Source organism: Lathyrus oleraceus, chromosome 4 (assembly GCF_024323335.1).
Source record: "Lathyrus oleraceus cultivar Zhongwan6 chromosome 4, CAAS_Psat_ZW6_1.0, whole genome shotgun sequence".
Classification (NCBI taxonomy): domain Eukaryota; kingdom Viridiplantae; phylum Streptophyta; class Magnoliopsida; order Fabales; family Fabaceae; genus Lathyrus; species Lathyrus oleraceus.
In genome coordinates this window covers 465,021,900-465,038,902 of record NC_066582.1, presented here as the reverse complement: position 1 = coordinate 465,038,902, position 17,003 = coordinate 465,021,900, and the positions used below count along the sequence as shown (strand labels likewise).

Genomic DNA, 17,003 nt, shown 5'->3' with positions numbered 1-17,003 from the left:
TTCATATTTAACAAGACCAAAAAGCACAAAAATGAATTGAGTTGATTCAGAAAAAAAATATGAATGTGAATACATGAGTGAACACTAGCTGAAGTGCTACTCGAAAGGAAACTTCATCTAAAAAACTGTTGTATTTCTTCAAGAGTTTTTCCCTTTGTCTCGGGGACCCAAATGGCAACAAATCCTGCTGTGAAAACACACACTGCAGTATATATTGTGAAGGTTCCTGATAAAAACATAGGAAGCTTCTGGTTAGAAACAATAGATATTTATAGAAAATTAACATAGGCAATGCACACAAACCTCCCGAACTCCAATCCAAGAGCAAATTTGTTGTTAATGTAACCAACCAGGAAAAGAACCAATTGGCAAGTGTTGCAAAACTTCCAGGTAGGCCTTTGATGTTAATCGGAAAAATCTATTATGTAAAATATATTCAACACATCAACTATCACATTATATTACAACAAAGGTTTGTTCATATAGGGTTGTCATGCATATTATTATTGAAGAAAATTGTACCTCAGACATTATAATCCATGGCATTGCTCCTAATCCCAGAGAGAATGCAATAACCATGACCTGAAAGAAATTGAAAGTTTATAATAATGAAGTTAGGGAAACAAACAATAGAAATCATCATTTGTGTAATAAAGTTGTATTTACACACCACAATTCCAGCCACCGATACGAGGCTCAATGTCGCATATAAATCAGAATCTGGTGATATATATTCCTGAGAGCAAATTCAACATAAAATATATTATCCATATAAAAAACCAAAAATATAAAGAAGAATTTACTGATATATAATCCTGTGAATCTGTGTTACAAATTTCTGAACATTTATGCATGAATGCATGTGTAATATCTAGTTAATGTATTATGTATATATAAAAATAAACAAAAAAAAATGTTCAAAAAATATAACAGACAAAAAAGTTATTATTACCTTCAAGTAGAATGATATTGAAACAACCAAAAGACTCAAAGCCATTGCAGATGAAGAAACCTGCAATAGGAGATTTTGATTAATCTCTTATTACCCTCCAAACAAATAGTAATGTGAATGCAAAAATTATCGAAAAAGCTCAGACTCACAATAAGTAAAAGCCGGCGACCAGATTTGTCTGCTAACCACAAAGTTAAAATCGTAGCAAGAACCTAAATGACATGTAAATATTGTTCAGATTATGGTCTGATAAATTTGGAACGTTACAAATTTAGTTTCCTTTCGGTCGAACCTGAACAACACCGACTCCAAATGTTGCTACATCACTCGAAACATGCGTCTAAATCTCGGAATAACAGGAAAATACCACAAGACTTTTGCTGGAGACAACTTGTTCTTATATCGCGAGACACCGCATTTAGGACACTCCTTTTTCTACATCGAGAAACAAATGGAACAGTTGGTGAAATTTAACCCATAATGCCTAGTCTGCATTGCTAGCATTGCAACACAATAATTATTGTTGAGAATACTCAATAAATGTATGAACCAAGAAAAATGAAACCAAAAATGAACAATAGTGAACGTCAGAAGAGAAACAAGTAATATGAAGATTAGAAGGAGGAAACGTCGTAGATCTAACAGAGGTGGAAGGAGAACGCCTTAGAAGTAGCGAAAATCGTAGCAGTGAGAACCCTAACGTGAAAAAGAACGAAAATAACAGAGAGTGAAATAACAAAACGCGCAGTATGTTATAATTTTAATATTTGCTAAAGGGGACCTTAGAGGGCGCTTGTGGAAAAAAAACGCCCTCTAAAAAGGGCCTAAGAGGGCGCTTATGAAAGCGCTCTCTAAGGCTTTCCAAAAGCGCTTTATAAACTGGAAATGCACATGGACTTATAGAGCGCTTTTTTAAAAGCGCCCTCTAAGGGTAACCTTAAAGGGCGCTTTCTAAAAAGCGCCTTGTATTGTTGTCCCTCTATCTCCTCCTTATTTTTTCGCTTCACCTTAGAGGGCGCTTTATTACAAAAGCGCCCTCTAAAGTGCGATGTCTATTCCAGTTGTTCGCTCCTTATTTTTTCGCTTCACTTTAGAGTGCGCTTTTGTAATAAAGCGCCCTCTAAGGTGCGCTGTCTATTCCAGTTTTTGGCGTAGTGACTTGATTCATCCCTTGACCTTTGTTTGTTTTCCTTGTGTGTGATCCCTTATTTGTGATTGTTGCATTCATGCATTCATGCGCATCATAACATTCATCACACAAAAATTTCAAGGAACTGAGGTATCATTTGCAAATATTTTCAGACCATGGATTATGGACGAAGGAATACTAAGAAGTAAAGTTTCATATGTCCCAATTTGAAAGAGTTAAGGAAGCTCGCATCTTTTGTATTCGATCCCTTGGACTTCAAGCAACATCATGGAAAGTTTCGGTCTATCTTGTCTATGGATGTGGTTGAAGGACTCCTGAGTGTGTTGGTTCAGATTTATGACCCTCTCGACCAATGCTTTACCTTTCCTGATTATCAGCTTGTGCCTACGTTGGAGGAGCATGCCCATCTCTTGGGAATAGCTGTTTCTAGCAAAGTGCCTTTTAGTGGATTGGAAGAGATTCCCAAATCTCATCTTATTGTTGAAGCTCTTCACTTGAAGAAGTATGAGATAAAGGCTCATTGGGTGAAGAAAGGAGAATTATTTGGGTTGACTTCTGAATTCCACATCAAGGAAGCTACTGCTTTTGCTCAAGCCGGTAGTGTGGATGCTTTCGAAGCTATCTTTGTGTTACTCATCTATGGATTAGCTTTATTCCCTAACATTGACGGTCTTGTTGATGTTAACGCCATTAGAATTTTCTTGATTGGGAATCCTGTGCCTACTCTATTAGGTGATATGTACTTCTCATTGCATCTAAGGAATTCTAACGATGGTGGAACGATTGTATGATGTATTCCTCTTCTGTACAAGTGGTTTATTTTGCACTTGCCTCAGACACCTACTTTTGTGGAGAACAAACAATGTCTACGGTGGTCTCAGAGACTTATGTCTCTCACTAATGACGATATAGTTTGGTATGATCCTTGTAGCGGGGTATTCGTTACCATTAGAGATATTGACTAAATCCAAGGTAAACCATACAAGTCGAGTCGCCACCGCACTTCTATTTATCCAAAGGAATGGTGAGAAAGCGAACAAAAACCTAAAAGTTTTATCGAATCAAAAACTAGTAAAAATGTCAGAGATCGGGGTAAGGGGGTTGGTTATGCAATGGGAAGGTTTTAAGCACCCAAAACATCCTAGGTACTCCTAGGGAGCCCTTTTCACACTTGTTGTAAGGTTGGTATTTTTTGTGAAAATTTATTTGTGCAAACATGATTGAAGAGATGAGAAGAGAATATACAAGTTATTTACATTTTGTGTTTGGATGGATAAACCCATTGCCTACGTACCATCTTGAAAAAGATTAGGATCAAAACCTCGTAGTTCGGGGTAAAAATCTCAAAATGAGTTGGTGAATTGATTGGTCCAAAAGCCTTAAGGTCTTTTGTTATCCAAGGGAGAAAACTCAACCTAAAACCATAAATCCACCATGTGAGGATAGCTTCAACATGCTAGTGAGGGGTTAACCCTATAATAAGCATGGAAGACTCATTGTCCATCACAAAGGATATAGATGAGTATTACATCTACCTCAAGGATAACTCAAACCTAATAGCTAAAGGTTATGAAAAGTTTTGATTAACAAAGTGGCCATTGAAACCACAAAAGTATTTGAATAAGTTATATTTACCAATTAAAAGTATTTACAAAATATGGTCAAAGTTGACTTTAGGATTCAATTCAAAATAAGTGTTATGAAAAGAAAGTTTGAAAATCAAAAGCATAATGCTTGGGTTTCTAATGTTTGAAAAGAAGTGTTAAATGTTTGCACAAAAGTTTTGGTTTGGGTTAGAGTGGAGGGAAGAAGAAGAATGGCTAAAGTTCTAATCATACAAGAGATGAAGGATAAGAAACAAGACCACAAATGGAGTTCCTCTCTTGAGATCATATTGATGATCCAAGTAGCTTCCATCCTTTGGAATATGCAAGCAAAATAAGTGTAAGCTCAAGCAATCAACATAATCAAACAAGCTCTTAGAAGATCCCCAATGTCTCTTATATCTTTCACTTTGGATGAACATGGCAATGGTCCTTCAATTTGGCTTACATAGGATTCCCTAGCACAAAAGCACACACATCAAAGAGTTCTATGAAGTAAATCAAGAATGAACAAGAGTGAGTTTAGAGAGTTGGTCTTCCTAATCCATCTTCAACATTAAGGTCCTTTTACTCCAATTTTTAATAGGGAATATCTTAGAAACTAAGTCCATTTGTCCATTTTTGCATTTGGTCCACAACAATCAAAACAAAACACAAGCACAATAATATATACAGAATTATATGCCCAAGTGAGCAAAAGGCAAATTGCATTAACATAAACATGTGCTCAAGTGAGCAAAGAGCAAAACAAATGAATAATATGTACAAGAATAGTAAATTGCATAAATATAAAGAGCAAAAATTAAATGTTAATGGTTAATAGTTAGTGTTAGAGTTAGTGTACCATAAGGCAACTTAGCGCTATGTTAAGCAATCGTAATTGGATTATGTAGAAGTCACAACTATCTGAGGCCGGTCAATAATAATCTAGACAACAACACAAGTTAGAGGTCTTAATTAGTGAATCAAACTCCAACAACTTGCCATGCCAAGAAGAAGATGAGAAATGATCTTGTATTGATTTAGATTCTTTGCATGATTTAGGAAGCATCATATCCTTAATGAAAAGCCATTCACTTGATCCATGATCAAGATGAATTAGATTTGAATCAAGGAATATTAAACCTCCATGTATCAATACTAACCACCAATCTTTAACTCATTGATCAAAAAGAAAAAAGAAGTAGAATAAGAAGAAGAAGATGGAGAATTAAAGTGCATTAAATGGAAATGGAATAAGGTCATCAACAAGTATTGACCAAAGATAGAGAAGATCAAGGTCAAACTATATAAAACAGAAGCAAGATGAAGATTGGAAGTCAAGAAAAAAAAATATTTTTGGCATTTTTTAATATTAAAATAAAACTTGAATTAAAATAATAAAGAAAGGTCAAACTTCAAACTCACTTCAAATCAACTTTGAAAAGTCCAAGTGAATTATCCCAAGTTCAACAAGGTCAAAAAGAGTTTGACAAGAAATTTCAGCATTTTTAGAAGTCAGAAACTATTTTAAATTAATTAAAAATGCATAAAAATAACCTAATTGAACTAAAATCTCAAATAAATCTCAAATCAATTAATAAATTGATGAGAATATTTTTCATAGATCTATCATCATTCAAAGAGGTTGGAAAAATATTTTTGTATTTTTTGAATATTAAAAACTATATTTAATGAATTAAAAATAACTAGAAAAGAGAAAATTACTAAAAAATATCAAATGATAAAATAAAAAAATATTAAAAATCATTTTTAGAAAGTAGAAATTAAAAGGAGAAAAATGAAATTGGTCTCATAATTTTTGGACCAATAATGAAGGAGATATGAATTTTTAAAAAGAAATGGAATTAAAAGAAATAAAAGAATAAAAATCAGAAACTAGAAAATAGGAAAAACCGTGGACCGTTTGATCTGAGCTCAATAATTGTGCTGGCAAATCATGAGGTCAAGAAGCGCGCGCCTACCATGTGCTTTGGTCAACTGAAGCGCACCAAGCCATTAAATAAGTCATAACATTGGACGTATGTGATTGAATATGGGAAATGAAGTTGACGGTTCTCATTAAATCTGGAGACCAGACGGTGACCAGCACCACCGTCTTCTCCGGCCAACTTCCGGCCAAGTCCAAAATTGCAGAAATTAAAATGGTAACCAAAAGGCACGATCCATACATCAATCGAGAGCTGGGGTGATGTACATCACCCCTGTACCACAAAAATCCATTCTAGATCTCTATATTGAGAGAAATCAGAAGTGGAAGATATGTGGTGTTCATATGAACTTCATGATTTTTGAAAATTGAAAGCACAATAATGTTGCCTCTATGCAGAGGACTTCAGATCACACAACTACAATGAGAATTAAGCATTATGCAAACTGATTCGAAGAAAATAACAATTGAAGTAAACCTTTGATTTGCAAGGCTTTGAGTCACAATTCTTGGATGCTATTGCTTACAGTTGACACTATAGATCAATGAGAAGAAGGCTTATGAACTTTAAGATCTGAAAAATTGATCAATGAAACCAAAGTTCATATCTGAAAAATTGGGAGTAAAATGAGCTAGTTCCTTTAGTGAGGGTTGTGGTTTCAGTTTAGCAGCAATTGGGGAGCCTTTAGGTTGAATTATTATGAAGTTATGGCATGGTATTTATAGGCAATGCAATGCTGAATGCATGATTTCAAATTTGCATGAATGGAAATGGCCTCCATGCATGGGTCTGTACAGGCGCATGGAGGGCCCAATTCCAACTGGAATTGAAAGTTGATGCCCGATGAAAGCAAAATGGTCGTGCAGATTGGATAGTAGTAGCTCATGCAAGCTAAATTAAATGATTTTTCAAAATTGCATTATATGGTTCAAGCCTTCGAAAATGCTATGCCAAAAATGGAAACACCGCCTCATGAGTAATGGTTGGAAAGCTTATTGCATAAGGATCATTTGTTATGTTGATCAAAACTCCATTTGGGCCTTGGAAATTGATGAATATTGGACATGAAGTGTAGGGTGCAAAACATGCATATGTGAGATTTTCAAAATTGGCCAAAGTTCAAGCCTTTCTGTCTCAATGATGCAGGCTCCAAATGATAAACGTTTCAACATCAAAGTTGTAGGTATTTTCAAGGCAATCAATTTGGACTTATATTTTGCAAAATTTGGACTTTTGATGAAGATGTTATGGGCACTTGAAGTTTGACTTTTTCACATTTCAATGCATTTGGTCCAAAGTGACCTATAATTTTTTGCATTATCACATGTATTTATTTTGAGATTTTGACATTTTGCTCAAATGAAAATTTGAAGTAGACAACTTAAGCTTTCCAATGAATTTGATTACACCTCAAAATCATGAAAAATGAATGAGTTATGTTCTAGGGAAGTTGACCTAAAATTAGGGTTTTAGTCAAAATGACCTATAATATTTTGGAATGGATGATGACCTTCCAAGCTTCAAATAAATTTTTGATGAACATGAAAGATGTTCATATGGTCTTTAAGAACATGTTTTATCTTGGGGTCATCTCCATTTGACAAACACATAAAACGTTAGGTCTTAGTGTATTTCAAAATAGTTAGATGAATTGACTGATCAACTTCTCAAGTCCAAACCTCATATCTTGATGAATTGGTGATTGAGGACACTTAATTAGGTTCAAATATGCATTAAATTATGAGTGAAATAACTTCCCTTGATTGTATTTGATCACGGGTTGAGGTTGCTTCATGAGCAAGGCACAATTGATGAGCAGATGAATTAGGGTTTCCTAGGGAAACAAGCCTCAAGCCCTTTGATTTGCTTTGATTAAAATGATGAATTAAGATAATTGGGAGGCATATTTGAGGGATTAGAGATTTGGGAACCATTTCCATGCTTGCTTTCATCTTCAATTGGCCCTATCAATGCACATAGGATCTCCTAGAAGCTTTTAGACCTTATGACTGCTCAAGCTACAAATAAGAGATGTTAGTGACATATTTTTGTGATTTTGGTTAGTAAATAAAATGAGAAAAGTAATAATATACAATTCAATCATGCTTGGTGATCTCAAACCAACTCACAAGAGATCCCACCCCAAGGTAAAAGAACCAAGATGCTTATGATCCTTGAGGCACTGGAAATGCAATGTTATGATGCCATGAGGGATCTTAGGGTCAAAATTGGGGTCTTACAGATGCCCCTATTTAAGGTCATTCTAGCCGGAGAAATGTAGGTTAAAATCTTCGTCTCGACAAGGTAGAATGGGCTTAAATAATAACAAAGAGACGAATTTTGGTCCCTAAGAGACCTCATGATGCAAATGTATGTATGCAATAGGTAATGCTCTGTGGGGATATATATCCACAAAGAGAAAAAAAATCAAGAGAAACTGCCAATCCATATGAGTAATACACTCCATAGGACAGAGACTCTAGGGATTCTTATGGGGATAAGAAAGGGAATAAACTGCGTGAGCAGGTCACGACTTGAGACTTGCTGAGAGACACGAGAGGAATTCCATGAAAATAAATTAATGGAAGGACTCGAGCTGACTCAAAGGTGCATGTATTGGGGAATATGCCAATACAACAAGACTATCCACAAAGGATACTTCGGATGAAAATCCGGAATCAGACGGGGAAAACCCACTAAGGGACTTCACTGGGGGATGTCCAAACAGGACTCATCTGAGGAAACAATAGGATGAGGTATTACTGGTTATTGGGTAATAAGCTCAAGGAGACATGTCATCGAAACACCGGTATAAGGGTGAGAGAACAACACGCTCAGGGAGAATGAATATCTAAGACCGGTATGAGGGTGAGAGATATCAAACATCCAAAACATCTGAGGAAGACCTGAAAAGGTATATTTCAACTCAGGAAATTTGACTCCACAGGGGACAAAAGTCATAGTAGAGAGCAGAAAGGAAGGAACACCAGAGATACCGGTTACTGGGCATATAATAGGTGACCAACCAAGCGTGAATTGGGGAATATTTCCAAGACATTCATCATCCAAAAGGAGGGCTAAAAAGCAAACTCAATTATAGGATGGGCATTCGACTCCGCAAAAGGGGATACGAATCTTACTCGACTGGGGAAGAGCCAAAAGACTTCGACCAAAGAGCGCATGAGATATATTATCTATTACCGTCAGAACGTAGATAACATACTCGCATGGAAGATTATCCACAACCGGTTACTCGGTTAATAAAGGATAAATCGACCGGAAGAAAAGGGCATCGGGATACCGAATACTAGGTATAAAATGATGACCAATCAAAAGGAGAAACAATCATTACCAACAAAAGGTGAATGAAAGATGACCCGCTAGGGATACATTGACAAAGGTAATGATCCAGGAGATATATCACCGGTTACTGGGAGATATTCTCAAAAGATGAAGGCATATCAATACCGAATATTGGATAAAGATAACCGTCAAAGAGGGGATTACATCTACCAATATTAGGTGGAAAACCACGGAAGAGTAACCGTCATCTGTTAGGATGAACAAAATAAGGTTAACTCTGCAAGGGGGGTAAAATGGGGTTTACAACTACCAGTATAAGGGTAGAGGACCAACTTCACCGGGGAAAAAGTGGACAATTACTGGTTACTGAGCAATCGTTCATCTAGACTACGGGGAAGTGCAGGGAAAATCAAAAGGAGTCAGTCCAGGAACAAACTAGAGAGACACAATGAAACAAGACTCACAATCTCCATGAGGATATAACTCAGGGGGAACTTCATCCCAATATATATGTTGGGAGGAAACAGAAACAACAATCCTCCACGAGGGCATAACTCAGTGGGGAATATGGAGGAAAGGATAAACACTTTCTGCTTATGGGTCTGGCTCTACATGGGGAGATCAGACACAAACATCTGCTTGGGGAAATATGTATCACCGAATAGAAGGAGACAACAAACAAAGGTATTTATGGCAAAGAATGCAACATGAATATTTGAATGTTATAATTATGCATATATGCACGGTTTATGTATGATGAATGCTGACAAAACAAACATATCTAACACAAACAGGTCCAAGATTCAACGGATAAACATCTGGTACTACATCTCGAGAGAGAAAGCCAGGCCCACTAGAGAACATCCAATTTGATGGGGGCAACCAATACCAGAAAGCAAAGATCTCTGCAGGGAAATGAGAATCATTCACTCAAGCTAGAGACAGGAGCCACACACGGATAAAATCCGCCGTAGAAGCAACTCTATTGGGGAAATTATCGAAGAGGAAGATGGAACTCTGTGGGGAACAACCACCAATCAGAATGTTCCAATGTCACCACATATATTGCATTAATAAAGAAAACCAACTCTCCTGAGGAGGGCAGGATACTATTCCGCTGAGGAAGGAAGGATAAACATCTTCATCAACCACTCTTCTCGGGAGGCAACCACAAACAGGATATGATCAGGCAATTCCACTACGGAAACACTGCTGACGACTGAATCAAGGATTACCCGTAGGCAACTACTGGAGATACCCTGATGGTGACCATATTGGGGAGTAGAAGTGGGATCAACCCTACTAAGGATGGTCGAGGAGAAAAATTGCTGGAGATCAAAAGTAGACAGGTCCACAGAGGAAAAGCTACAAACCAAGTTTGATGAAAACTCCACTTATGTCAGGGATTTCCTACTCACCCTAAGGGGAATTTCTCACTTGAAGTGGGGGGAAAATTAACTCCTTCAGAAAGATTAGCATATTCAATTGATCAATCTATATGGGATTTTAGGTCAATCCACATAAGGGATGACAACCATATAATTGATAACACAAATGCTAAAATCCAGATTTAATGGGGATCTAGAAGATTGAGATCACACCCAGAACTCCCAAACCTCCTGGGATTTGGTGGGGGTACAACTTTCTTCTGTGCCAACGGAGGAAACAACCTGAAAGGCAAATGAAAAGGATACAAGTATGTTGGGAATATGAAAAAATGTCTTACCCTTTTGGGAATTATACCATCCTTGGGGAGAGCACTGAAGACATCCCAAATATCCTTTCGTCATTGTGAATGTTCACTTTGTTTAAAAACAATTTATGAAAAATTTATCTATTTTAAAACAATGACATTTCTCAATTAAAAGATGCAAAACACTTGTTGAATAGAAAGAGATAAGAGTGCAAAGATTTGGATAAATGCTCAAATTTATTTGATGGAATGGTAGTCCGCAAATGGCAAGACTCCATAGATCTTTACAAATTTGAATTTGGTGATATATATTGGAAAAGGGCTACATTGAACATAATGACCATTTCTCCACCAACTCTGAATCCGATGTACTTGAAGCTTCAGTTGACGATGACTGAGCGAGACTCTTTGATGGATGACAGCTTGAAGAACAAAGTCTTGTCAGGATGCAATTACTTGTCAAATCCCTAATTTTTGCCTAGATTTCCCCAGGGTGAGGTATTCAATCTAGCGGGATACATATTAATTTTTTATGTCTCTAACTTTTGCCTGGACCGCCCTTTCAGGTTTTCAATCCACCGAGACGCTCATTTTTGCCTAAGCCGCCCTTTCGGGTTTTCAACTTAGCGAGCTATTCTGTTTTTATTTTTAGGCGAAGTAATTCTCGACTGCATCTGAATTCACAGGACGAGTGAAATCCTCCCCATCCATAGTTGTAAGTATCAAAGCGCCGCTTGAAAAGGCTCTCTTAACAACATATGGACGTTCATAGTTTGTAGTCCACTTGCCCCTGGAATCGGGCGTGAAAGACAAAAATTTCTTAAGCACGAGGTCACCTTCTCGAAATACACGAGGCTTGACCTTCTTATCAAAGGATTTCTTCATCCTTTGCTGATATAACTGACCATGGCACATGGCAGTCAATCTCTTCTCTTCTATCAAATTCAGTTGTTCATAACGACTCTGAACCCATTCAGCATCAGTCAACTTGGCTTCCATCAAGACTCTTATCGATGTGATCTCCACCTCTATTGGGAGCACAAACTCCATGCCGTAAACAAGAAAGAAAGGGGTTGCCCCTGTTGATGTGCGGACAGATGTACGATACCCATGCAAGGCAAATGGCAGCATCTCATGCCAATCTTTGTACGTAATAACCATCTTCTGGACAATCTTTTTGATATTCTTATTAGCAGCTTCAACATCCCCATTCATCTTGGGTCTATAAGGAGAAGAATTATGATGTGCTATCTTGAACTCACTACACATCTCTTTCATCATCTTGTTGTTCAAGTTAGATCCATTATCAGTAATGATCTTATCTAGCACACCATAATGGCATATGAGTTGATTTTTGATAAACTTCACAACCACCTGCCTGGTCACATTTGCATATGACGCAACTTCAACCCACTTGGTGAAGTAATCAATCGCTACGAGAATAAATCTGTGATCGTTGGACGCTTTCGGCTCTATCATGCCAATCATGTCGATTCCCCACATAGAGAAAGGCCATGGTGATGAAATCACATTCAGAAGTTTCGGGGGAATATGAATCTTATCCGCATAAACCTGACAGTTATGGCATTTCTTCACATATTTGCAGCAGTCAGACTCCATTGTCAGCCAATAGTAGCCTGCTCTCAACATCTTTCTAGCCATGACATGTCCATTGGAATGAGTACCAAATGAACCCTCATGAACCTCAGTCATCAATAGGTTTGCTTCGTGTCTATCCACGCATCTGAGCAGAACCATGTCAAAACTCCTCTTGTAAAGCACTTCGCCATTGAGGTAGAAACTGCCTGATAATGTCTTTAAAGTCTTCTTATCTTTCACGGATGCCCCAGGCGGGTAAATCTGGCTTTGAAGAAAGCACTTGATATCATAATACCATGGCTTATCATCTTGCACCTCCTCTACTGCAAATACATGAGCTGGTCTGTCCAAGCGCATCACAGTGACATTGGGAACTTCATTCCAGAGTCTAACCACAATCATTGAAGCAAGTGTAGCAAGAGCATCTGCCATCTGATTCTCATCTCGAGGAATATGATGGAAATCAACCTCAGTAAAGAAAGTTGAAATCCTCCTCGCATAATCTCTATATGGAATGAGGCCAGGCTGATTCGTCTCCCATTCACCCTTAATCTGATTAACAACCAGGGTTGAATCACCATAAACATCAAGATGCTTGATCCTAAGATCAATACATTCCCCCAAACCCATAATACAGGCCTCATACTCAGCCATATTATTCGTGTATTTGAAAGTTAGCCTTGCTGTAAAAGGAAAATATGTGCTCTGAGGAGTAATAATCACTGCCCCCAATACCATTTCCATATTGATTTACAGCGCCATCAAACACCATACTCCATCGGGAACCAGGCTCTGGCCCTTCATCGAGTGTAGGCTCATCGCAATCTTTCATTTTCAAATCTAGAATCTCCTCATCTGGGAAGTCATACTGAACTGACTGATAATCCTGAATCGGTTGATGTGCCAAATGGTCAGCCAAGACACTACCTCTAATAGCTTTCTGAGCTCGATACTCAATATCATACTCAGACAACAACATCTGCCAACAGGAAATCCTCCCGGTTAAAGCAGGCTTCTCAAAGATATACTTGATTGGATCCATTTTGGATATCAACCAAGTCGTATGATTTAACATATACTGGCGTAAGCGCTTAGCAACCCAAGCCAAAGCATAACATGTCTTCTCAAGCATCGAGTATCGAGACTCACAATCAGTGAATTTCTTACTCAGGTAGTAGATAGCATATTCTTTCTTCCCTCTTTCATCTTGCTGACCAAGGACACAACCCATTGAGTCTTCAAGAACTGTCAGATACATAATCAAAGGTCTCCCTTCCACAGGTGGAGACTAAATCGGAGACTCAGACAAATACTCTTTAATAATGTCAAAGGCCTTTTGGCAATCCTTGGTCCAATCATGAGACTGATCTTTTTGGAGGAGCTTGAATATCGGCGCACATGTAGCAGTCATGTGGGATATAAATCTGGAAATATAATTCAAGCGTCCAAGAAAACCTCGGACTTGCTTCTCAGTTTTGGGCGCAGGCATCTCTTGTATTGCTTTGACCTTTGCAGGATCAACCTCAATACCTCTCTCGCTGACAATAAAGCCCAATAACATACCGGAACGAACTCCAAATGTACACTTGTTAGGATTCAGACGAAGTTTATACTTCCTCAAACGCTGAAAAACTCTCAACAAGTGCTCTACATGTTCAACTTTCGTTCTTGACTTTGCAATCATGTCATCAACATACACCTCAATCTCCTTGTGCATCATATCATGAAACAAGGTAGTCATAGCTCGTTGATACGTGGCTCCGGCATTCTTCAAACCGAAGGGCATCACTTGATAACAGAATGTTCCCTAAGGCGTGATGAATGTTGTCTTCTCCATATCCTCGAGTGCCATCTTAATCTGGTTATAACCGGAAAATCCGTCCATGAATGAGAAGACATTGAATTTAGTTGTATTATCTACCAACATATCAATATGTAGTAGAGGGAAATCATCTTTCAGACTAGCTTTATTCAAGTCTCTATAGTCCACACACATTCAGACTTTTCCATCTTTCTTAGGCACGGGCACAATATTGACCACCCATTGAGGATATGTAGAAGTCACCAGGAACCCCGCATCAATTTGCTTATGAACTTCCTCTTTGATCTTCACTGCCATATCGGGATGAGTTCTTCCGAGCTTATGCTTTACAGGCACACACCCAGGCTTCAAAGGCAGAAAATGTTGCACGATATCAGTATCCAGACCAGGCATGTCTTCATATGACCAGGAAAAGACGTTGACGTATTCTCTCAGCAACTCAATCAACCCCTTCTTAACAGATTCTTCCAGGAGTTCCCCAATTTTCACTTCTCGCACACAATCTTCAGACCCCAAGTTACCTGTTTCCAGATTCTCGAGATGCGGCTGAATGATCTTTTCTTCATGCTCAAGTATACGGGTAATCTCGTCAGGAATCTCTTCAACGTCATCTTCTTCCGCCTCAAATACAGGGAACTCAAAGTTGGGAGATGGTGTTGGATCATTATGTTCAATGGGTTTGATCAACCTGCATAATGATTTTGAATATAAGGAGATTTTAGAATTCAAACAAGGCAAATCATTATGCAGATGAAAAGATTGATTTTATTTTATTTTTAATTTTTTTTTTAGGGTTTTATGTGATCACCAATTTCATACAAAAAGCGAAAAATGAAAATAATTGGAAAAACAAACATTTAACATGAATTTATTGAATGAAAGTATCATTGTATTTATGACCCAATAATGTCATCACTCCTCCTTTAGGCATGGGAGAAGGGTTTTTTAAACAAAATGAACATTACTTTGACTTATGGATAACTGTTGGAACATCAACAGCGACCCAATTATTGCAGACCCCTTCAGGGATGACAAAGTTACCAGAATCTTCCTATGCATCCTCTTCCACAATAGCAGCAGCTTCCTCGTTTTGACCAGTGTGAATGAATCCACCACTCTTGAACAACTCATGCTTGTTGAAAGCGCCAGAAGAATACCTTATGCCAGCCCAAGATTTGTTGTCTTCCAGCTTGATTATTTGCCCCAATCCAGTAGTTGTACCATGCTCATTGGCCAACTTAGCATCACTATAGGACGCAAATGAAGAAGTTCCTTTCTTAGTAGGCTCAACAATATATAAAGCTTGGAACGGAATTCCAACTTCATCCTTAACATCTATGTAAGAAAGGGAAGACAAATGGCTAACCAGGAGAGCCTTTTCTCCCCCTATCACCACCAGCTTCTTGTTTTTGACAAACTTCAATTTTTGGTGTAGGGTGGATGTCACGGCGCCTGCCTCGTGAATCCATGGTCTGCCCAACAGACAAGTATACAATGGCTGAATATCCATGACCTGGAAGGTGATCTAGAAATCACTTGGTCCAATTTTGACCGGGAGCTCAACCTCTCAAATCACAGTTTTACGAGACCCATCAAAAGCTTTAACCACTACTCCACTCTGCCTCATGGGAGGCCCCTGATATGACAATTTAGCAAGAGTGGACTTTGGCAACACATTCAACAATAATCTAGTGTCCACCAACACATTGGACATGCCATCATCCTTACAGCTCATGGAGATGTGTAATGCCAAATTGTGGTCTCTTCCCTCCTCGAGGAGATCAGCATCACAAAAACTCAAATTGTCACAAGCGGTGATGTTTGCAACAATACTGTCAAATTATTCTATGCCACATCCAACACCTTCTGCAAAGCTTCTCGGTGTGGTTCTGAATTCATCAACAAAGATAATACAGAGATCTTTGATGGCGTCTGTAGAAGCTGATCTACAACGTTGTATTCACTCCTTTTGATGAGCCTTAGCATCTCATCACAGTCTTCCTTTGTATTGCCATTCTGGCCAACAGAGACAGGAGCTCTCACAATAGAGGCGGGTTTATTGGCAACAAGTGCTAGATTCGGAGTATTCACAGCAGTCCCAACTGGGCGTTCAACATAATCAGCAACATCGGCCCTTCTGACATCACCTTGGGGTTTTGGCGGAGCCGAGAAGACACGACCGCTACGGGTCAGACCACTGACGTCGACAATATTAACAACAGACATAGATGGCAGGGGCACCTCCTTCCCATCCTCCAATGCCACAACATTGTAGCGATAGGGAACCGCCTTATCAGAAGAGTATGGCACAGGGCCAACTGGTTTAATAATCAAAGAGGGAGAAGCCTTCTGCTTGCTACCATCATACTTGATAACAACAGGCTCGGGGATCCGAAATACCGAAGATATTACATTGACTTCATCATTGTCTTCATCAACATTCCGATTCTGAAGTATCTCAATGACTCATTCATCTAGCATTTCTTGGATGTCCTTGCGGACTTGGCGACATCCTCTTTGATTGACAGTGCAAACTCGGCATCTGTCGTGGTCATGCTCGTAATGATTGTACTCACACAACAGTTTGTGCATCTCGACCAGATATTGTCGAATATGGCTGGCATATTTGACTTTATATTTACCAGGGCAGCCCTGGACCATGTTGACAGAGGATTTCCCATGCTCGGGAAATGGGTTCTTCTTCACATTAGGACCTACGTCCTCGAAACACATGATACCACATCTCATAAGGTCTTGAACCTTGGTCTTCAGTGGGTAGCAGTTTTCCACGTCATGTCCGGGAGCACCGGAATGATAAACACAGTGTAGCTCGGGCTTATACCACCACTGAGGGTTGGTAGGTATAGTCGGTGGGTCTCATAGAGTAATCAATTCCTCTCTATCAAAGAGGGATATAATTCGGCATAGGTCATGGGAATAGGATCGAAG

The 17,003-nt window shown here is 38.6% G+C and overlaps 1 protein-coding gene across 1 annotated transcript; it reads right to left on the bottom strand.

The window, feature by feature from the left end:
- Window positions 1-113: 113 nt before the first annotated feature.
- LOC127137980 (sugar transporter ERD6-like 6) lies at window positions 114-16,280 on the bottom strand. The gene is made up of 7 exons (XM_051064386.1): window positions 16,080-16,280; window positions 1,102-1,164; window positions 953-1,012; window positions 671-736; window positions 523-582; window positions 304-418; window positions 114-226 (listed from the first exon to the last, which is right to left on the bottom strand). The coding sequence occupies exons 1-7, from the start codon at window positions 16,278-16,280 to the stop codon at window positions 114-116; spliced, it is 678 nt and encodes a 225-aa protein (XP_050920343.1).
- Window positions 16,281-17,003: the final 723 nt, after the last annotated feature.

Coding starts and splice junctions, on each gene's coding strand:
- LOC127137980 (XM_051064386.1), bottom strand. CDS start 16,280: ATGTCTGTTGTTAATATTGTCGACGTCAGTGGTCTGACCCGTAGCGGT. Junction 1,013..1,101: donor GTCGCCGGCTTTTACTTATT/GTGAGTCTGAGC, acceptor CTCCTATTGCAG/GTTTCTTCATCTGCAATGGC. Junction 583..670: donor TATCGGTGGCTGGAATTGTG/GTGTGTAAATAC, acceptor AATTTCTTTCAG/GTCATGGTTATTGCATTCTC.